The 24,307-nt window shown below is 41.0% G+C and overlaps 1 protein-coding gene across 14 annotated transcripts in view; it reads left to right on the forward strand.

The window, feature by feature from the left end:
• The window catches only part of PROX1 (prospero homeobox 1), an 83,190-nt gene extending 59,118 nt beyond the window's left edge, over positions 1–24,072 (forward strand). For 12 of the 14 annotated variants that reach the window (XM_077339036.1, XM_077339043.1, XM_077339013.1 and 9 more), the window contains one exon: positions 15,916–24,072. In XM_077339036.1, coding sequence (XP_077195151.1) covers positions 15,916–16,104 — 189 coding nt within the window. In that variant the 3' untranslated portion in view covers positions 16,105–24,072. The remainder of the gene's footprint in view (positions 1–15,915) is intronic. The other 2 variants (XM_077339077.1, XM_077339098.1) reach the window with 1 other exon arrangement.
• The last annotated feature ends 235 nt before the right edge of the window (positions 24,073–24,307 follow it).

The raw sequence follows: 24,307 nt of genomic DNA on the forward strand, positions 1-24,307 counted from the left end.
TCCTTATGATAGAGAAAAGCGGCTTATAATAACCATCTCTTCTTCTTCTGCATGCCAAACAGATGTTCTACCACTGATTTATATATTTATTTATCTTGTGGCATGCCATTTTTATCTTATGGTGTGACAAATTTATTTATTTATCGTATGGCATGATCTTGTATGGAAATCTTAAGATTCTCCGGCATCCAGACAAGAGACAGTTGGAGGTGGTTTGCCATCACCTGCCCCAGCATCACAACCCTGCTATTCCTTGGAAGTCACCCTTCTGCTTAGTTTCCAAGATCTGATGGGCTCGGGCTTGCCTGGGCTTATCCACGTTGGTTTCTACCACTGAGTCACAGTCCCTCCCATACATACAAAAATAGTTATAATGTCAAATTCATATAGCAATATTCATTTGCTATTTTTAAAGCAGCCCAGGTGGTGCAGGCCAGGGCAGGGGAGGTTCCAGTTGTTGGGGGACTTGAAGCAGGGAGAGTATGGGAAAGCTTGGTAGAACCAGGTATGGGAAAGCTTGGTAGAAGCTTCATTGCCATTGCCCTTGATTGGCAGACATAGCTACAGTGGGGAAACCACCTAAGCCTGTCTGTCAGGAAAACATCAAAGACCCATTATGCATGGGCCAGAATACCCATGCTGGTGACAGCAGGGCATCAGGGAAAATCTCCGATTATGCAAGCCTCCACTGCCAGCACGGGCATGGCCTGGCCCAGGGCAATGGAAGGCAGTGGAATAGGCTGCCTAAGGAGGTGGTAAGCTCCCCCTCACTGGAAGTCTTCAAGCAAAGGTTGGATACGCACTTTTCTTGGATGCTTTAGGATGCTTAGGGCTGATCCTGCGTTGAGCAGGGGGTTGTATGGCCCCTTCCAACTCTATGATTCTATGATTCTAAGGCCTGCGTTATGGAAATGTGGGAACTTCCACAGCTTCTTGGATACTGCAGGTGCCTGCAGGGGCTGGGGCGGGCCAGCGTTGTGCATAATTGCCAGCGCTGGGCCTTTCAGCCCACCCGGCCCCCAATCTACAGTGTCCCTGTAGGGGACACCGCACGCCCCTGCGGGCACCGTGGAGCCAGCAGGGGCATCCCCCTGCCCCCACCATAGCGTGTGGAAGGGGCCTGGCCCCCCACTCCCCGTGGCGCTTCCCCGCCTCCCCCTGGCCGCTGCCACTTACCCTGCCCAGCAGCGTCCCAGGCATCCAGGCCCCGGCGCAAAGCGTGTGCGTGCACGCTACGCTGGGGCAGCCCCGCACGCCCTGCCCCCATGCGTTCATGGGGCATCCTACCCCGCCGCAATAGCACGGCAGCCGCCCAAAGTAGCAGCCGCCGTGCATAAAGGGTCAAAGATTAGAAAAGCAGTTTCCAGTCAGCCTTAAGACTGGTAAACTTCGGGTGGATTCCAAGCACCTGATTTCTCCATGGCATAGTGACTTATGTAAACAGCCACATTGGTAGCATTTCCATGGAACTGTGCAATGCAACTATTTCCACTGTGCATAACTTTTGCCAAACTTCGTTTTTATAAATTACTTCAAGATTAGTAGAACGAAATTTTTAAAAAGCTGTTTTATTTTTTACTCGCTGTTTAATGTGAATGACAATGAATATTTTCACTTCAAGCATGGTCAAGGGATTCTTCTGGATTGCGAATGAAAAAACTGCAGCAATGTGTAGACAATGAGACCATTTGATTCCATCCTGTGAAGTTTAAGAGATTATCAGGTGTTTGAAGTTAAAGGGTTTTAATTCATCTCTTCCTGCTGCGCAGACTTTAAAGTGGCCACACCTATGCTGAGAGACCATCAACACTGATTCTTAAGCTTAGGAAACCATAATCATTCCACTTGGAAAAGGAGAAGCAGACAGTCCAGTTTGAGTCTGATACACAAACCCATTAAATGGACAAACTGGACTTAAAGCTCAATTGATCCTATAGCCTAAATCAGTTTAAACATTACTTCGATTTAACATGTTTATGAATTCAGAGCTGTTTCTATATCCAGGCCATGTGCCATGCAGTGACAATCTATAAATGACTGATAAGCAGGGGGGAAATATTATTATTATTATTATTATTATTATTATTATTATTATTATTATTATTATTATTGAAAATGTGAGACAAAAATCACAATACAACATGCAAGGGAGAAGAAAGCTTTACTTGGCTTCTTCACCTAGCACTCAGCACAAGGGCTTACTGGAGCTTCCAAGCTCATCCGTTTAAGTCCACTCTCTCTGTAGTACAAGTCTCCAGCCTGTGTCCCTGCCATCAGGAGATATATCTCTCCTTGATCAATATTTACTTAACAAACAGCAGGGGCAGGAGAGTTTGTTTAGAAGAATCATGTGCACACAAGGGTGAATGAATGCTCGGTAGAGTACTTCAACTGTTTGCTTCTTCTCCTTTTGGGCATCCAGGCTTCTGTTTTGTGACTTAGCCTGATCATAGGCCATACAGGTAGCAGGGACAGTCTGAGAAGTGAAAACAGCCCTGCAGGCCAAGTAGCCTCAAAGCTCAAAGGCAGCTCAGAGGTCAGTTCAGACCTAGCAGGCAGCACCAAGGATGTTTGTTCATTTACCCATTACATTGGCAACTGGATAGCTGACACCAGTAATTGTTGCCTCAGAACTGCCTGAGGAGACTGGCTCCTGTCAGGCTGACATTGCTACTGGAGCTTGGCTCTGTTTGCTCCTTGCTAACGGCCGCTGCCCACAACTGTGGGCTACAAGGAGCTTTTTCTTTAGTTAAATGGCCAGTCCACCTCAAGGCTGCATAATAGTATACAACTGAGAAGAACTCCTGCACAGGAGCTAGTGCAGGAAAATGCACAGTGAGCAAGAAAGACATCTTGCTTCTACCATAAGCTACCTCTACCATAAGCTATGAATTAGTAATTTTAATACAGTAATGCTAACCTACACTATGCTGTTTTGTTAGTGTGGTAATGTTGTGATTAAGAGTGGCGGACTCTAATTTGAGGAGCCGGGTTCAATTCCCCACTCTCCCAGTCACAGTTCTCTCACAGCTGCTCTCATAGTCCTGTTAGAGCTCTCTCAGCCCTACCTACTTCACAGGGTGTCTGTTGTGAGGAGAGGAAGGGGAAGGTGTTTGTAAGCCACTTTGAGACTCCTTCAGGTAGTGAAAAGTAGGGCATGAAATAACAGCCCTTCTATACTAAATGAATATGCTAGAAATACTATCGTTTTCTTGAAAAACTACATAGCCATCTCCAGGCTGATAATTCTGGTTTGGGGAATCACAGTTCCCTAGCATGCAAACTGGAATTGTTGGAAATCAGAAATTCTTGGCTCAGTAGACCTTGAAATGGAAAGGCTAAACTGGATAAGAAATTGAACCAGGGTTGTCAACCTCCAGATGTGTAGATCTCCTGGTATTACAACTGATCACCAGATGACAAAGATTAGTTCCCCTGGAGAAAATGGTCAATTTGGCGGGTGGAGCCCATGGCATTATACTCTGCTGTGGGACCTGTCCTCCCCAGTCCCCACCCCAAAATCTCCAGGCATTTCCCAACCCATAGCTGGCAACCCTGCTAAGTATGAATAGAGACTGCATATTTCAGAAAGTATATAGCAGCCACACAGCCCACGGTGTAATCTTGGCTGTGGGGCTGGGAGAGCAGAACGCTAACCCCATGAATCCCCATGCCATTTCCCAATGTTAAACAACCCACACCCCACCTGTTAGTCGCTCTGCAGGGAAAAACAAATGGGTACCCTTGATACTCCCCCACAACTCTTCAAAATGTTGTTGGGTTTGGAGATGTCAAGGAGAAAGAACTTTCCAATTGAGGTGAAGTAGATCAAACATAGCAGGAGATACTTTCTAAGCATAAACATTTTACAGCAAACATATTTCAAGCAACAGTGTTAAATTCAATACCTTCTACATTCTGCTGATCCTGAATAATTTCACATTTTTTTTGCTATTTGAAAAAAACAAAAGAATAATTGGGGGGGCGGGGAGTTACCAGTTCATATTTAACACTGGGCAAACTCAGTCTGAGCAACTTTGTAAGAAACTTAAACTTTGTCTTAATCAGCATTTTCGTTACAAAAAAATCCTAAGAGCTGCACTCAAAAGTTAGCACAGAAAAGAACAGCTCTTTATTATATACTCCAAAACAATTGAAGTGGCCACGTGCAAATAGCTTTAAGGCCTCTGAGCCTAGTTCTGTGTGTGTGTTATGTGTGTGTGCTTTTTTATTTTGTGAATCAGAATTGTAAAAGCCATCTGAAATATTCATGCAGAATTGTCTGAGAAGCAGTTTCTGTTTTATTTACTGCACACTAGAACAGCCACAGTGGATTAGTTTGACAATACCCGTAACAAAAGCACAACAGCTGATGCGTGTGATGTTAGGAGGTGACAAAACAGTTAAAGTATGCTGCTGGCTACAGGCAAGCAGTCAGCAGATGCAGACAAAAGGGTTTGTGACAAGAATAACTCTCTCTCCAAGGCGAGCAGTCAAGAGTATCCAAAATACCAATACCCTTTTCTCCTTGACATTGTCTTCGTACAGTCAGCATTTTATTGCCCTTTTATAGTCAAAAAAACAAAATGCAATTCCCTGGGAGATCAGTTTTGACACCACCGCGATCTTCACATCACCCTGACTCTCCCCGCCTTCTAGCTCTGACACAATTAAAATATAAAGGTGATGCTGGCAGTGGGTGAAGTTCTAAGGTGGAAAGTTCTCCTGTGCAAGCGCTATCAAAATTGGAGTTGCACAAGAGCAACTTGCTCTTTCTCACACAGTTTGCATTCTTTGCAGGAGAGGTTATGCTAGAGAATCTCCCATTTGATCGCCCCTATAAATCACGTGTGCTGGGATGGGGACCATGTTCACAAGATTAATGAGGGGAGCTGTACTTATAAGCTGCTTTCAGTAATGGCACATGTGCCTTGTAAAAAACCCAGCTCCTCATTCTTGGAATTATAAACTTAGAAGCATCTTACATCTCCAGTGAAGAGAGGATGAAGCGAAGACATGAGTGCTCCAAAATAACATCAGCCTTAAAAAAAAAAAAAAGCATATTCAGTTTTGTTAACAATGGAAAAGTTTTTTAGGCACTGATAGAATATTCTGTGCAAGCTGATGTGTCTTTCAGGAAGGTGTGAGAAATCAGTGCATTTGTCTCTAGAAGAGGAGGGCGCAGAAAGAAAGAAAGAAAGAAAGAAAGAAAGAAAGAAAGAAAGAAAGAAAGAAAGAAAGAAAGAAAGAAAGAAAGAAAGAAAGAAAGAAAGAAAGAAAGAAAGAGAAGGCGAGGCTGTCTTCTCTCTAACCTTTGTAATTCCCCTTCTATTCTCTGTGACATTCATTCAGCTGCCAAGCGTGTTTGGCAAAAGCCCGAGCCAGCCAGCACACTTCCAGTGACCGCTAACCTTGGTATGTCCTGACACTTATGATGAGTATCTGCAGGACACAGAAGGCAGGCAGGCTGCTATGTCAGGCTTTTATTATGTACTGCAGAGGCTGGGGACAGTCAGTTTAATAAAACAAATCATCCTTGAAGGTAAAGCAACTGGGAAGAGGAGGAGGGGGAGAGGGGGGAGAGAAGGGATGGTAAAGTCTTTGCTGCTCAGGCAGGGGGAAAAAAAGAACAGAAGTAACAAAAAAAAAAAACACTGGGCCACCAGCAAAGACTGTGTGGGCCAGCATTCATCCCCAACCTCCAGAACAACAGTTCTGGTCTTAGTATCTGTATTTTAGGCAAATGAGTCAGAAAGTCTCAACAATTACTTTGAAACCAGTAACTTCAGTTTGTTTTTTTTCTGAATTTGTTGCAGCTCTCCTGAATCAGGTGTCCTTATGACTGGACAGATGCTCAAAAGTATACTAGGACCACTAGGGAACACTAGGGGGGCAAGTTTCTGAGGGGTCTTATCTCCTCCTGGAGATGAGCAGGGGCCTCATGGAGCTGAGCAGGAAGTGTGATTTGTTTTCCTATGAATTAGGTCTGATTGGTGTGAGGGAAAGTTGAGGCAGTCATTTGGTCACACTGAGCAGTACTGGCCTTTGACCGTGGCCACAAGGTCTGCCCATTCAGGAAAATGCTTTATGTGTCAAGCTTTTCTTTATTCTTTTCTTTCTTTTTGCTCTCCACATAGGATTTCAACAAAAACCTGTTCTCTAACTGTAATAGCATGCCCATTGGAGGAACCGCTATATAATGTGTAGCACATCTAAATCTAAGTAGAACAGATTTATTTCAGGGGTGGGGTGGGGGGAATTCAATAATTATGTGCAAACTTTTCTGTGACAGTTTCTAGATGTTCCATCTGCTTAACTGAGCAAACTAACAATATTAAATACCTTATGCCTGATCTGCACAGTTATGAATTATTTCCCATTTTAATGGAATATTAGCCTTGTGAAAAATAGTGATAAAGAAATCAGACTGTAGTGCTGTAGATCCCCAAAGTGGGGCTGAAACAGGAGGTAGAAATTTGCAGTCTGAATGTGCGCTCAGATTCAAAGGATCTGGTGACATACCAAAATCCACTGGAAAAGTCTTGCTCAAAAATCTGTTTTGCTGTAACTGATGAAACAGTAGGCAGTTTTGTTTACATGTTTGTCATTTCAAGCTGTTTGCTTTGTAGGTACATTTCTGCTCTCCCCATAAGTGGTCTGATGTGTAACACAAGATGATCAAGGCAGGAGCCCTGTAGGAGCATGGTCACTCTTTTGCTACAATGAATATGTAGGCACAAGGCTAGAGAGCTCTTTCAAAAATACCAATATCATCATGTGAGCTTTAAAGCTAAATCTAGCTGTGGGCAACTAGTAACAACCACTATCTCCAAGTGGCTGTATTTATTAATAATGATGATGATAATGATAATAATTGTATTTGTTATCTGCACTTTCTCTTCAGACCCTGAGGGGGGAGGGTTGGGGACATTAGTTTGTTGCTGGGTGTATATATAAGGACATAAGAAGAGCCTTCCTGGATCACATTAGTTGTCCATCTAATTCAGCATCCTGGGAAGAGTCTGCACTTACTTTGTTTATTCCATTGTCAATCCTGTTGAAAATTCATATCGATTTGATCTCGGGTCTTCCTCTCCCCCCCCCCATTAAAACAGGAAAGTGTTCTGCACGTGGTTAGGGTAGTTCAGAAGGGGGGGAGCCAAGGGAGCCTCTTTCTTTTCTTGGAGGGGGGAGAGAGGATCGAAGAAGGCAGAGGAGGGGGAAAAAATACAAGACCAACAGAAGTTGAGAGAAATTAGGGGCTTCTCCTTTAAGCTTATCACATGGCCACCTTTGGCCAATCAGGGCGTCTCTACCACGGAGGTTCAAAACAGCCTGCTTTCTCAATCCGGATTTGAAAAATATTGAGCATTAAAAGCACTTTAAGATATCGCACTATAAAGGTAGGGTAACTCTGGATCAATCCTTCTTGCTGCAGAAGGAAAATTTAAATTGCCCCAAATCAAAATGGAAATCGCATTCTGTGTAGACGGCAGGGACTGAATTGACCTGGGATTGGAATAAAAGCTTTGTGCAGTTTACACCCTGATTCACACAGCAACCAACCAGTTCACATAGTGGACCAACAACAGGTGGAGGTGTCAGCCTCTAGGTGGGCACTGGAGAGCTCCCAGAATTAAATTTGAGCTCCAGCTGACAGAGAACAGTTCCCCTAGAAAAGCAGGCTCCTTTGGATGTGAACTTCATGGCATTATACACCATGGGGGTTCCTCTCTTCTCAAATTCCCAGGTTCACATGTGGGTGCCAGCTAGCGCACTGGTGCTGGCTCCGCCCCTCTCCTCCATGCTGCTGCACTAGTCACCTTAGGCATCTGTGGGCACTGAAGTAGCCACAACCCTACCACAGAGTGTTGCTGGTTGGTGCTGGGGGAGAGAGACCCACAGTGCTGAGTAAAACGGCAGCCACATCTTTACTTCTATGGCATGTATTGTGCAAACAGAAATCCTTTATGGGTATGTCTTATTTTCGGAGAAACACGGTATTATCCCCATATTACAGATGGTGGCCGAGGACTATGGCTTTCCTAAGGACATAGGGTTATCAGGCCAGCATTGGCAACTGGCAAAAGACGGGATCATGTAGAACTGCCAAATATCATTTCTGGTCTAAATTCAGTAGTGCAGTAATTACATCAATGCCACCCTCTAGGAGTCCCCTGAAAAACTATATTTACCATAGAGTTTCAGTGAAATCCTAGAGCAGTGGTCCCCAACCTTTTTGAGGCTGGGGACCGGCAAGGCAACTGCCCACCCGCGCATGCCATGCATGTGCGGCCGCTCCCGCGCATGCACGATGCGCGGGCAAAATCGCGCATGAGCGGCACTTTTGCGCATTCGTGAAAGTGCCACGCATGCACGATTTTGGCCGCGCATGCGCAATGCACAGGCGCGGCCCTGATTCTCTCTCCCCCCCTCCCGCAGTAAGAAGCTTCCCGGGCCGCAAGCTTGCGGCCTGGGAAGTTTTTTACTGCGGGGGGGCAGGGAGAGGGAACCGCGGCCCGATGCTGAGGCCTTCGCGACCCGGTACCGGGCCGCGGCCCACGGGTTGGGGACCACTGTCCTAGAGTGTCACCCTCATGTGATGGCATTATTTCTGGGTTCATGTCAGAAGTGATGTTCTGACAGAAATTCCCCCTCCCCCAATTTTCCCCCTGCTGCTCTATCAAGTGGCAGCAGGGGGGCTGTGATGCCAGGATGGAGATCTCAGAGCAGGAGGACTGAGCTGATAGCAGTGGTGAGATTTGAATCTGGATTCTCCTGGATGATAGTGCATCCTCTCAGCCAGACTAACATTTTATATCAAAAAATCATCCAACTGATTTAGCAGGGCCCAGCCATCTTTTCCATTGTTGAGCCCTTTCTTTGGAATAGGCTGCTTGAGGAGGTGAGGAGGAAGCCATCTTGAAGAAATCTTAGGAGTACTGAGAAGTGATTTTATTTGCCAGGGCTTTTAATAGAATATTGACTGCAGTTATCTTTTCCCAGGAGAAGAGGTTTGGTAAAGGTTAGTTTGTTGCATTTAAATTGTCATTTTTTAAAATTATGTGTAAACCCCCTTGAGTCACAAGGAAAGATAGAATATGCATATTTAATAAATAAATAAATTCAAAATTAATATGGAATCACAATAAAATGAGGAATTATATCTCAGAGTCCAACAAGCTCAATAATGCATGTGGTGGAATGTCATCACACACTCCCTACTGGAACAGGGCAAATGTATTTCCATTGTTCATATTTCTGTCAGAACAATTTATGAGTTGCTTTAAAATTAGATCATGCAGATGGGTGAATGTGGCCAGTCACATGGGTCTTTCCCATGTAATCACAGTAATTCAGATGTCACATTTGTGGTTGTGTAGTCACCTTTCCAGAAGAAGATGCTACTTCTAGTCGTCCAGTATGAGTGGCTGCAGTTACGTTAGAATGGGGCAATGTGTGTATTTTTCATATTTGTTGTGTTTGAATATGAACCCTCATAAAATAGGGCTTGAGGTAGACCTGGAAAATATATGCTGTGCCCTATCCAGACGAAATAACTATTATGCATATCAGGAGGATTGTGGATAGTGCATTGATGGATACCCTCAAACATAATGTCTGAAAAAGGCTCTTGTGAATAGGCTTTGAGTGTGGGAGAGTGAGCAAGAATTATATCTGTGAATGCTATAGGAGCTTAGCAGTGGACAAACAAATCCTCTGTTGGATTACAATACTCCCCCAGGTAGTCAGCAGCTTTTACCTGTAGCTTCATAAACACTGCTGGGTTGACCTGTCTAGATTTTTAGTCATTTGTTTTCAGGATATACCAAGTCCACCACCTAGTCTTTCCCTTCCCTGCATTGTCTTTCCTCCTGGTGATTGTGAAGTATTATTATTTGATTGACTGCTGCCACCTGATGCTTGGAAAATGTTGTGGGTTCATAGTAGAGATTGTTGTTGAGTCTATAAAAAGAAATCTGGATGGGGTTCTTATTTGTCACTGAGGCATTTTCTGCAGATGTTTCTACTGGAGAGATGTTCAGTCAGTTAGGTGTAAAGATGTACTGACTAGGTCATCCTGACTTAAGGCCAGGGAAAAGCTACCCCCAGACACACAACTAGGGCAGCTGAATGATTAATTGCTCAATGGAACAATCTAACTATCCAGCCACAACAATTAGACCCCGTGCTTTGGAAGGAATTCTATAAAGAAAACATGTTCTTTTTGAAAAGGGGTGTGAGGAGTCAGCTTCATGATACTCGGAGTGTGTTGTTTCTCAAAGGAGAGGCTGCTAGGCTGAAGTCAGCCTGGAAGTCATTCCATATGACCTGGAAACTGTCCCCTAGAATCCTAGCTGAAATAAAGATGGCTGGGCCTGGTCTATGGTATGAGAAGCAAATTCTGCACATGCTCAGGGAGTCCTTTATTATTCTCATTCTAGAAGGTTCTTGTTATGGAAAACAAAGCTAAGCCCTTTTGAGCCCTGGCTCAAACTAAACCCTGGCTATTAGGATAGTATGCAACACAAAGGAATAAGCAATGCCCCCCTGGCATGAGGAAGCAAGGAGTGGAAAATAAAAATAGACTGGGACAGGAATTGTTGAAGTATATTGTAAACCCTTGGAAACATTGAATGGGCAGCTTTTCAAACTGAATGTGTTTCCTTAGAGCCCAGAGGAGTTCAGTAGACAAAAGCATTTATATTTACAGGTAAGTGGGATATAAACAAACCCACTTTTGTAAATTGCCTACAAAGACTCAACCTAAATAATATCAAAATGTTGCTTTATCTTACTTGCTTTCCATAGCAATAATAGGATCTGTCTCTCATTCATACCACTACCATTACTGCACTATCACATCTGCCTTTTTATGGTGAAAAGTATGCATTCATGGACACTTCACATATTTTTTGTGTACATAGAACTGAAGCATTTACCTATTAAAGCAGTAATTTTTGACAAGACCACACATTTTCTTTAACTGATAACCAATGGTCTGAAATGCTTGAACAAGAGGTTTCCCAGAGTTCTCCAGGGAACACTTTTCATTTTGTAAAAGGAAAATGTTTTGCACCTATGCTTAGCTGTGATGTTCTGTGTCTTTTATTCTTAATCCACTAAAACGATTTTCAAAGTTAACTTCTTCCACTTATCAGAAATCCTTTGTCTAATTTTAAAACAATACTATCCCTGTACTGATACTCAACTGCAATATACTTGATTCAAGCAGAATTTTTTAAAAATTGAGTCCAGTACCATCTCAAAGACCAACAAAATTTTGTGTGAGTCAAAGCTCACTTCTTAAAACACAAATAGAATAAAGTCAGCCCTTCATTCTGTTTGCATCAAAGTAAGCTTTACTCACAAAAAGTTTATACCCTGAAAAATTTTGTTTGTCTTTAAAATTCTACTGGACTCAATTGTTTTTTAATGCAACAGACTAACACGGCTACCCACCTGAAACTCTTGATGCAAGTAGAAAGGGTTATACCTGCTTGCTTAAAATTTCTGCAAAACAGCCCCAATCACATGTATAAAGCCTACACAATTGAATATCAACACAGGGTGACTGTTAGAGCTCTCAGTCTGGCTTAGTTCAAAATGGGTTTGAAGAAACCCACATCCTGAATCATTTGGTGTTCTCTTCAAACCCTATTCAGAATGGGCTCAGTGCAAAACACATTCGTCTCTCCTTTCAGAGCAACATTTGGGATCCAGCATGGTGTGACTAGAATCTGGAGGATCCTGATCCAAATCCTCACTCTGCCATGGAAATTTGCTGAGTGATCTTTGGCTAGTCACTCATGTCCAGCCTAATCTACCTCCCAGGGTTGTTGTGAGGAGAGGAGAAATATCTAAGCTGCTTTGGGTCCCAATTAGGGGGAAAGACAAGGTAGAAATAAAATAAGTAAATAAATTAGAAATTGTGTTCTCACAAGCAGCATGCTTTCTTAAGGGAAAGCATTCTGAGGTAAAGGCTCAGAATCATCCTGATTCTGAGCCTTTAGTTGGAGCCTTTAGTTGGGCTAAGTTGGATTCACACTGATGTCTCTGAGAATGTGGCAAGGCCTACAAGTCTTTCCATGCTTTGCCCTGTTTCTACATCTCTGGATGTAGCAGGGGCAAGGCCTTTATTAAACCATAGGCACTGTTTTAGCAATATACTGGACACAAGGAAGATTAGAACATTTCATCTCAGAGCTCCTGACATGCTAATGTATTATGGTGTTGCGTGTCTAATAGATCCCCCACCAAGAGAACTTCTAGCTACTTCCAGGTAAATTTGGACAGGAAAGGGAAAGCAGGGGAAGAAGTCCACTGGCACACACGGTCAGGCCCATATCTGCCCCAACTCTGGGGCAGAAAGGGTTCACCCTGCCTCATTGTGGTGGCGGGGGCAGTGGGGATTTCACAGCACAAAGGTAGGATAGCATCACAATGCTATTCCACCATCATGGGGATGAAGAAAACACTGCAAAGTGCTGTGGAGCCAAACGGGCCATGCTGTATGCATAAGCGCGGCCCAGCATAGCCACCGATGGCACCTGCGTTGAAAAAGGGAATGCTGAAAAATCAGCGTTCCCTTAACATAGGGCATCAGAAGCCCTAAAGCAGGCAAGGGCCGGGAGGGGGTCAAGTCAGATATGACATCATACATAAACAGGGATTTGTCCCACTGTCATGCAGGCACTGACCCAGCCATTTCCCCCCATGCATAATCAGTCATAGTGTTGTTTGCATAAACCATGCTGATTGTTCAGAAACAAATCTTATTGGTTTACAAGTTTGCATGTTTAACTTTTCTAGCATTAATAATTTCCAACAGTCTGCCTAGGTTAGACTTACTGATCTATAAATTCCAAGATCACAGCCAGCCCTCAAAGGGATATTATAATGGCAAAGAAGGCTATGTTGGTGATGAATTATATGTTTTAGTTGAAAGATCAACAGTTTCGAATGCAAGGTCTTGAAAAAGTCCTATATAAGTGCTCTTCAGCCTTGGTCAATTACTTCCATCTCTGTTTTTTTCATGAAATTGCCCTTGTTCTTCAACTATTCTACTATAGAAAAAGAGCTGAAGAGTGGATGTTCCTACAAATATGCAGCAAAGTATTAACACAGCTTTTCTACACTTCCAGTCATCTTCGTTGAGTTCTTTTTATCCATTTGTTATTTGGCATTGCTGGCCTGGCTGGTTCCTACTTTTGGGAGCAGGAATTAATTTGTTTCTCTGTCAACACTGATATTGGAACTCTTGTAGCTTGCAGAAATTGTTGAAAAAATCACTGTCACATTTTTGAATGAGGCCTTTCCCAACTTTTTTACCTTCAAGAAACCCCTGAAACGTTCTTCATGCTTCAAGAAACAGCAGAAGTGGTGCGATTCTGCAGGATATGTTTGGGAAGTATAGTCCACCTGCCCCCCCCTTCCCACCCCCTCCAGGCCTGTCATAGGTAATTTTGGGAAGGGTAGGTGGATTGACATGACCACATTATGGTCATAGAAGAAGAAGAAGAGTTTGTTCTTATATGCCGCTTTTCTGTACCTGAAGGAGTCTCAAAGCAGCTTACATTCGCCTTTATCCTCTCCCCACAACAGATGCCCTGTGAGGAAGGTGAGACTGAGAGAGCCCTGATATTACTGCTTGGCCAGAACAGCTTTATCAGTGCTGGGCAAGCCCAAGGTCACCCAGCTGGTTGCATGTGGGGGTGGGCAGAATCAAACCTGGCATGCCAGATTAGAAGTCCACACTCCTAACCACTACACCAAGCTGGCTCTCTATGGTCTGACATAGTTCAAGTCAGCATTGGATTTTGTTTTGACTTTTTAAACCACCCTGGCCTATGCCTTTCCCTATTAGCTATATTATCATTGTTATGGACTTACCAGTGGCACAACTTTGAGGGCAAAAACATCTGTTGTTTGAGGTTTTTAATCTAATTCCTCAGGGAAATATTTGAATGTATCAAATGTTTGTCCTTTTTATAAAATGTTTATAAAACTTCACCAACATCTCCCACCCTTCCTGATCCACTTTACTTCCATGAAGTGTGCTGTTCCATAGCCTGTGCTACCCATTTAAAGGGATGTATCCTGTAAATGCACACGCTCTGATCACAGCACCTTCAGTCAGTAACATGGATTAGTTAGACTGAATACCAAGAGACTGAATTACTAGGAAAGTAACATATAGAGTTATGTCATTGGAACATTCTTTTTTCACAAAATAAAAAGGAACTATTGTAATTTTACAAATTAATTAACCCCACTCCACCCCCTTCTTTGCATGTCTCTCCTTTGGCTAAGAAGTTTTAGCAATGTGAGTCAATATGCCTTCTGCAAAGGACACTCACTGTTTGGGTCCAAATTCCACCCTCTAGTGCATGGAAGTAACTCCCACTGACTGTAGCAGCAGCTGATCACATGTCTGTCTCATGGCAAAATCTGGCTAATAGATCATTAGTGTGTCATCTGCTACACCACATGAGAAAGCTTCCAGTGCTTTATAATGTAAGAAGTAAGATAATATTCAGACCTTCTGCGTAGGGGAAGAAGGTAGAACCATTTTGTTACGTGCAGTAGAAGAATAAAAGGGAGATTTGTTGGCTACATATGGAACTGCAAAATAGTAGGTACCAGAGGCATCCTCATTTTTCACTCTAGTTACTCAGAAGTGAATGAGAGGCTTCTTCTGGCAGAGCCTCTGCTGGGTGTGCAGAAAGTCCCAGGTTCAATCCCTGGCATCTTCAATTAAAAGGATCAGACAGAAGGTGATTGAAAGACCCCTGACTGTCTGAGTACACAGTACCGACTCTGATAGACCAATGGTGCAATTTAGTATAAGGGAGCTTCATGTGATTCTTGGAGGCAGCAGAAAGCTTTGTCTGGATGACACATTGATTTTGGTCTGTAGAGCATATACAGGAATGCCTAAATGCACAGTGAACACCCATGCACCTTCTTTCATCAGCCACTTGTTCACAGGGATGGCTGTATTGTGAAGAAGACCTTGTGAGGCATTGTAGTGAAACTCTTTTCTAAAATAATGATTTAATTAGAAGGAACAAATTAAAGTAAATTGTCTTAATAAAAAGGACAACTTTCTCAAAATATATAGTAATGGAAGTTACGGAAAACAGCATGTCCATGTGCAATGACTTTCAATATACCCAATGAACTGGATTGTCATTTAGAAGCCTAATGGATCAAAAAAGAACTTGGGTCTGTGGTCACAGCATGTGCAGAGTCCCCTGTTGCATGAATATGGTTTTATTGAGATGTTTGGGCTGAGGGGGGACCATAATGCCTGAGTACAAGGAAGTGTTATGGGACCAACACAGACAAAGCAACCAATGAAGCAAGCCATTAGAGGATGGCTTATTAGGTGCTCATTTTTAAAACTGCAAAACATTCATAGATGCCCTATTTCTTTGATGGCTTTCAGCACTGGCTGGGACCAAAGCTGACTGTAGAAATTAAGAGACTATGTTGTTTCCAGCGCACACTCAATTCTCATTTGAATACTCATGGAGAAAGAGTAAACAAATGCATAAATGTGCAGGCAAAATACCCTGTAGACCTTCAAGGCAATAGCCATTGCTCCCCCCTTCCCTTCCTCTGCTAATTATATCGTATAAATCCAGCACCGTCTAAACCCAGATGTTCATATTTTAATACCTACATTCTGTGGTTCAACTTTACAAAGCTAGCTAACACATGTTTGAAAAGTTATTACTATTGTACTATATATAACAGGCTTGCCTAAGAGAATAGAGGTCTGCCGCATTTAGAAAATGCAGGTGCTATATAAGCTCCCTTTTGAAGGCAAGAACTTAGCTCAGTTTCCTTTGAAGACCCAGAGACTTGAAACTGAAAACTTTTATTAATGCCATTGTCTCCTTGTATCAGCAGGTTCCAGAGAGATTCCTGGAAGTGGCTCAGATCACATTACGAGAGTTTTTCAATGCCATTATCGCAGGCAAAGATGTTGATCCTTCCTGGAAGAAGGCCATATACAAGGTCATCTGTAAACTGGACAGTGAAGTTCCTGAGATTTTCAAATCCCCAAACTGCCTCCAAGAGCTCCTCCATGAGTAAAGATTTCAACCACTATTTATGAATGTATAAAAAAGTAGCAGTCCCCCCTCCTTTTGATGCCCAAGTTGTGTGTGTGCTTGCGTGTGCGTGTCTATATTAATTTCATATACATATATAATATATTCAATATGTGTATATGAAATCAGATCAGAATCTCTTATGGGTTTTTTAAACTGAGGTAATTAACAAGAGGCAAATTACTTTAGCCCAGCCTTCATTTCACTTTAGCCCAGAACTTTTTAAAACTTGGAAGGAAAGAGAATTTAATCTTTTTTTCAGGGAGAAGTATGTTTTGAAGTGTGTTTAAGCTGCTTTAGCAAATTTAGGGCATTCCTTTCTCTTCTCACTACAAGCATTTTGTTTTAGAAAGACAAGTGTCACAGTGCAGTTTCACAGGCAGTGTTGTCACTGTGTTAACATTGAGCTCTTTGGAGGCGTTTTACAAGTTTAGACTTTAGCTTAACCCTAATGATTTTTTGCTGACAGGGACTCATGAGAATTGTACTCCATGAACATCTGGAGGACTACAAGTTGACTACCCCTGACTTAGATCACAAGAGTCACCCCTATTAGTTATACACAAAATATCACATCAGGGTTCGTACCACAGTCCTCAAGCTTTTCCTTTATAAAAACAATATATGCCCCAAATCTTTCCTATCATCTCTGGGTAGTGCCAAGAAAGAATTCAGCATCCTCAGTTTGGGACTCTTCCACTTTAAAACTCTCCATCCCCCCCCCCCACACACACACCTAATCTGGAAAAGGGAGGGATGGTAGGGATATATCCTGAGAAACACAGCAGCACTGAATAGATTTCAGACCCATGCCCAGAAGGCATGGCCTTGAATCAAAACAAATGGGGATGGGGGTGGAATTTAAAAATCTAATCCAGAAGATGATTTTTTAAAAATTGCCCCATCATTACTTACCCAGACTTTATTCCCCATTATTGCACAAACTAGAAATCAAAAGGTGGGGAAGTGTCAAAGCAAGTATACATAATATTGTATCAGTGAATTAAATTTCATAATATGGTCAGCCTGCTAAAAAATACAGTTGAATTTCTCTCTCCATAGAGTAAAAACTGGTGGCCTGATTCAGCTACGGGTACACTTTTTGATTCACATGAATTTCAATGGGAGATTTTAGCAGGTCATAAAACCTACCTTGTGAAATTAATAAACTGATAAGGCTATACTCTTATGCACACTTATCTGGCGATAAGTCCCACCGAATTTACCTAGGCTTATTTATGAGTAGACATCTATAGGATCAAGCTGCTTAATATTGGAGAGGGATTGGCCATTAAGTAGCATCGTAGTCAAAATGAATTCCTCTTTTCCCCAAGCACCTAAATATGTGATATTTGTACCTAAAAAATAGTGAATTTTATTAGCCTTTTGTTTTATTCCAAAATTGCTGAGGCTAACAGGAAGAAAAAGTACAAAGCATCTCAACAAAGAAATAATCTTTTTTTATATATTGAAATAAAGACATTTTCACAGAAAAAAAATAGCATTTAAAGAAGTAAACAAGCCACAACATATAAAGGGCATAAACTGGAGAAAAGTGTACATTTCGCTAAGACACATGAGATATAAACAGTTAACTGTGTTTTCTTACTGGGATTTAAGCAGGCTCAACTTGCTCTGGATTGTGTCTATAAATCATACAGAAACTTTATGCTTCTGTCCTGTAGGCTAGGAAAGCAGAAGTTCACCACATTTATTGTTTCCTCAAAAATAAGTGAAGTATTAACAATGAACCAGACTGATCCAAACAATTTTTCTTGTACCACAAAAGCTAGAGGCAACACGAGTGCAGTGTGTGGGGTTCATCTCAGTTATCTGTTATTCCCACTCAAGGTAACCTTTTTGTGATCACTTTGTGGTAAAAAGCCACATGGATCAATTTGCATCCTGATCATGAATGAAAACAATTTCAAAAAGTCTCAGGGCCAAATTAGGTAGTATGCTAAAAGTACTGAAAACAGCAGTTATGTGTTGGGTTCCAAACTTCTGCAGAAGGTTAGGACAATGTACTTGTGTCCTGATCTGCATTTCCTCACTAGGAGCTGTGAGCAAAAAACAAAAAGCACAGGCAGGAGGTCCAGACACAGTCAATTAAGGCAGAGGGAGGATACATGCACGGCTACCAATTTCAGTGCGCCTACTTTGCCATATCATCTAGTTTGGCCATGGGTGACTTAGGTGGGTTGCATGTTGAAGCAATCCAAATATAAATCTATGTGGATTGTTTCCACTAAGACCGTTTTTGCACTGGAGGTTTCATGGTGGGCTACAGGCTGGAGTTTTTGTCATAGCAGGTTGCCCCACCTCTTCCTGCATCCTCATGGGGGAGCATTTGGCTTGGTGTGTCTCATCCACCCCCGATTTGTGCTCCTGCACAAGAGCTAGGGCAGTGAAGTTCCCAGTGCATAAACGGTCTAAGTGATGCAAATGTTTTATACCGAAAGATAGTAACAATGTTATATGAATCTTGCTGAAGGGGAAACATGATAATCAGCCTAATTTTTTTTAAAGAAAGAGCTCATTGTAAGATTGTGTGCTTTCTTCAGCTTTCTCCTTTTCATTTTGACATTTTTGCCTAGGTGTAGTGTTTTTCCTATATGCTATGACTCTGTATGTTTGTTGTTTTCTCTGTTGTCTTTTGTACAGATGCAGTAAGAATTTATTGTTATCTGAGATAGCATTTTCCTTTTCCCACTTACTCCCAGGCAATTTGATACAGATTTGATATGAATTAGCCAAGGAAGCTATTTTACACTTTAGCAAATTACTTTTCTTAGAACTCTCCCTCCCCCCCCCCCCCCCCCCGGTTTTCCTCTCTTCTTGATTTTTTTTTTTTTAATAATAAAAACTGTATTTTGATTTCAGAGGGTGAAACTGTACCCCGTGACATTTTTTTAAAAATCTGACCTGGTCATTGCAGTGATACTACTTTACAAATACTGCTTGACAGTCAGAAATGGATGAAACAGTTATTGTCAGTGATAAGCCTTAATTTGCTGATTATTTAAAAAATTAACCTAGGACACCCAGGCTGAAATCCAAGGGCCATCTTTCGCATACGAAAATAAAGTTTCTGCTTGCGGATCTGTGATTTTACTGGCACTATAACCTTGCACAAGCAAGCAAGCAAAATGTATCCAGACATAATACACAACTGCATAGTCCGACCGAGGGAGCACAATCTCCTCCACATGCACATACACACAGATGTCTGGATTGCAGATCCTGACATGGTTCTCGAGCACTGGTTATATATGTGGGATGAAGGGACACCATCTTAACTCTGCATTACAATCAAAGCAAGCCTTGCTTTTCCCAGGCTTTCTCCCCAGTACAATCTTTGACCCCTCCAAAATCGCCTTTTTTTTTCTTTTTTTTGTGCATAAAATGCAGATTTTCAGAGCAGCACTAGAGGCAGGATTTTGCTGATGCCCAATGTGCTGAAATCACCTCTGATCCACTTGTTTTATGGTGCTTGTCCCTATTCTGATTACTGCATATTCAGGTGCAGGATTATCATGGGAAGCAGAACTGCTGTCAGTCGAAACAGAGGTGGTGGTAATTCTGAACCCCTGGATTAGCAAGTACTTTTTATTGAAGCACTTCATGTTGTGCTTCCTGTTTCCACATGTCAGTAGCTGCTCATAGCAATGTTTGGACACATCCTTTAGTTGTGTCGTAGCAGTTCCACCTAGAAGAGGATAGAAATGGTGGTTGCACTCTTATTGTGAGTGAACATTTTAGCACAGTACACTTACAACCATTTCTTCATAATTGTTCTGGAACTCTACAGGAGGCACTCAAGAGCTCTGTTTCTCCCATAATCTTGTGCATATCAAAAATTTCCACTGGATTCATTGCTAGCAATAGCCACTCAGAAATGAACTTCAGTCTAAGATTACCAGCCTCCAAGTAGCAGCTGGAGGTTTCTTGGGATTACAACTGATCTCCAGGTGACAGAAATCTGTTCACCTGGAGAAAATGACCACTTTGGAAGGTGGACTCCATGGCATTGTACCCCATTGAAGTCCCTGCCAAAGCCCACCCTCAATCTCCATCCCCCAAATCTTAAGGCATTCTCCAACACAGAGCTGGCAAATCTACTGCAGTGGCAGCCCCTCAAACTCTGCCATTTCAGTAACACAACCTAAAACACAAAAACTAAAGCTACGCTTCAGTTTAACATGTAGATGCACTTCTCGTATATACTTCCCCTTTATTATTTGCTTTTTATTCCTAGTGTTCCTTTAGTTGACTGAACTGTGACTAGCTAAACTAGACCGTATGCTATCTATTTATTTATTTATAAATTAACCACTAGTTAATAATGCATAGGAATGCTAAACTAAGATAAAACAAACACTGGAGAGTGTGATTACATATTAACAAATTATTTTATGATAATCTTGTTGCATTATAAGGCTACATTTCCTTTGCACCTCCAAAGGAAAATTTTAAAAAGTATCAGACAATGATCTTTGCTGTATTTCATGCAGGCTTCAATATCACCTCCCAAAAATTTCTTTCATATTTAATTTTAAAGATGTTTTTAACGATCCTATAGACATAAATTGATGCAGAGTGTTCAGTGTGGAGGAAGTTACCAAGAGCTTGCCAGGTTTGTCCTCCTTTGTGGCCTAAAACATGAATGCTAAATATCGGTAACATCAGGTTGTGCCAGTATAGTCAGCAATGATAATAATGCCACAGGTTAGGGAAAGTCAGCTAATAATTCCCTAAGTACATGTGGGTATATCTGCACCACAGTTGTACAGAATAAAGTATTTCCTCTCAAAAAGAATTCTGGGTCAAGTAGGAAGTATATTTAGAGGGGGGTATGTTTAACATAGAATTCCAGCACTCTACCTTAACTACAATCAGATAGGTAGGTGGGGGGAATAGGAATCTCAGACTGCTATAAAACATACTGCATCCACCAAATTCTGCATTGAAGCATCTTTGACAGTGCTGTAGCTGGTGGTGACTTGTTAAAGCAGCATAGACCCATATTGCTATGCCAGCCAGACGTCCACACTCAGCTGGTGCTATCAGCATGCTACTGCAAGTCTTGGTGAGTGGGTTCGACAATTCTCACCCCCCATCCCCTCACCCCCCATCCCTCTACACCCCTATTCACCAACAAATTCATATGAGTGGGTCATGAAAGGCAGATATCTATTTTTGGTGTAGGAAAGCCAGGTTTACATAGGCAAAGTAGTTTTAAAACTGTCCCAGTCCCACACTTGACATTTGTTTCCCTCTAACATATTTCATTTTTCTTCATAGAAACTTGAGGCTATAGTGTGTGCCTAGATCTTAAATTCACCAGCGGAAGGATTAGGAACAAATCCTTTATATTACCAGCCCCCCCCCCCCCCAAGTACAACTGCTCTTGTGCCTTCTGTGGCTTACAATTTTCATCTTTTTGAACTCCCCGCTCCCTCCAATTACTGTAGCTGCAATAAACACTAGTCTTTCCCCCCTTTTTTCCAGCTGTTTGACATAATGTTGATAGCTATGCATATTTTGTGTCTTTTTAAAGAAAATTAAAAAAAAACAAAAGCAGGAGAATACATTTTTGAAGAAGAGAATTTTTAGAACAGTTTGATAATGCAAATTATTTTTTCTCGGTCATTTGAGCAGCATTCAATTTTGAAAATTTTCTTGTAGAAGCCAATTTTTTGTAACAGTGGTGCAGATCTTGTGTTTTCTTAGCCTATTAAAAAGTAGTATAGAAGCAATATTTCATACGTATTATATAAATGTGTATACATATACATACATATATACCCGCATATATACATGATAATATATAGATGTATATATATGTATATATGCTTATACACACACAATATGCGTGTGAAGTGAAAGCTTACTTTTTTCCAGTGTAGATTAAGAACCTATTTTAGACATTTGTTATGTTTTGTGAGAAGAATGTTCTATTTGAAACTATGAAACATTTAATTCTTACTGTATCTCTGGTGGTGTAATGGGAACGCTTACATTAAATGGGTTTTTTTTTAAGTGAAAGATATTAGAATGTAGTAATTATTTAAGAAAATTGTTGCCCATATATTCCTGAGGTTTGCTTTGTGCCTCTGAGTATTATTTAATTTTAAGTGTTTTAAGTTTGCAGAATTGTTATTACTGTACCAGGTATGTGGGTGAACATCTATGGCTGAGGGGAACTTTTATAAAGCAATGTATATATTCAGCTTGATGGCTCTTGTTGAATAAAAACATATGATTTTAATAACTGCATTCTGAGAACGCCTATTAAATTTGTAAGACACACTACAGTAACTGTACAGATACTTGAAAGCATTCTTTAAAAATCTCAACTCAATACTTTTAAAAGATAAGTCTCTTTCATCTTATGTCCAGGACATAGGTGATACAGTTTCTGTAAAATTACAGAATTTTTTTTGTCTATGTGCACAAAGTAATTTATTGGCAAAGGGTTTTTCTCCCCACAGGTTAATACTAACTTAAAGCGAAGATTTTGTGGCTTTAAATATAGGACTTTCACCAGCAGAACTGAAATATATAAATATATAAATATATATAAATATATATAAATATATATAAGAAATGGTTTGCAAACCTCCCCCAAATGAGCATTGTACATGAAAAGTAATTAAAAAATTGGAAAAAAAATCACCCTCTATTTGTCATGTGTATTATATAGTAATTATTGATTATTGATGTTTTAGTGAAAGATTTCTTTTAAATATCTATTCTGTGTTGGAAATTTTAATAAGCATTGTTTTCAAAAAGCTCCCCTTGAAGAATGTAACTGGTTGATAAGTAAGCAGTCACTGTATTGCACTTAAATGTTCTTTTGAAGGAAATGCAATTTTATTTTCTGTAGAACTGTTGGTTGTAAACCATAGAAAATGCTCATATTTTGAGCTGGGATGAAACCTGGTGTTTAACCTTTGTATCTTTTTAGGGAAAGTATACAAGGTGGTGGACTTCTGCCTTTCCTATCATCTGAGCCAGAATTATTTTCTCTAGTCAGCCAACCACCTTCAAAATATTTAAATATACAAGAAACATAGAGGCAAATCTGGATGAGAGACTTCAAGTTTAAATTTTAACTCAAATCCATCCCATGTGAAATTTCTTAAGGCATTAATATAATACTTCAGTTTTGTGGATTTTGTGTTCTTTTGAAAAAACGTATTATAGTGAGTAAATATTTCTACCATATAATCTGAACTCAAGAGTCGAATATATTTATTTAACTGGAAGAGTCAAAGGTTAAGGCATATACCGATATTGTCCCAGCTACTACTCATATGTACATAGTTACAAAAGTGACAAAAATTGCCTTTATATTATTTAGCAATATGTTGTAAATAGCGTTATTAAACTTTTTTAAAAATAAAGACCCATTAATTCAAAATTAGGATAATAACTGAATTGATGAAGTCAATTTTTGATTTTTTTTAATTTTATTTTTTAGCTAGAGGCAATTTCAACTGTGGAAATTTTTGTTGTTGTCTGTTGTTCTGAAGACTTTGCGTAATTTATTGGTTTAATTTATCCTAATTTATTTGATGATGTACAATTTTGTATTGCCAAGGACGTACTGTAATATTAACTGATGATGTGATAAAACATGAAGATGCCCCTGTCTGTATGGAGGGAAAAAAGGTGCAGCAGACAATTGATTGAAAAAAGTTACAATTCTAGCTTGGCAGCTACTAAATTGAAAAGAAATCAGGAAAAATGGTTGGGGGGGGGAAGGGAGGGAATCTTATTTTGTGTGTTTTAAGCTTTTGTATACTCTCCAGACCTTTACCTTTATTGCTTTGTACCACTTAAAGGATACAGTAGTTCAATTGCCTTGTGTGCCTTCCATCTTCTCTAAACTGAATGTATGTGCAGTATATATGCAAGCTTGTGCAAAATAAAATATAAATTACAAGCTCATTGCCATGGTTCAGATTTATTTCTACATGATTGTCCTGTTGCACTCCAACAGATGTCCCTCTGGAGGAAAGTTACCCGGTATGGCTTGGATCCACTGGAGTGTTTCTGCGGAAAGAAGGATTTCTGTCCAACACAGTGTGACTTGCTCAACTGCCCCCTCCTGCTTCAGCCCAAAGCATATCTCCAAAAGGCTTCTCATAGGGATCCTATGAGAAACTCACATTTTAAAA

The sequence above is a fragment of the Paroedura picta genome, chromosome 1 (assembly GCF_049243985.1).
Source record: "Paroedura picta isolate Pp20150507F chromosome 1, Ppicta_v3.0, whole genome shotgun sequence".
NCBI lineage: Eukaryota > Metazoa > Chordata > Lepidosauria > Squamata > Gekkonidae > Paroedura > Paroedura picta.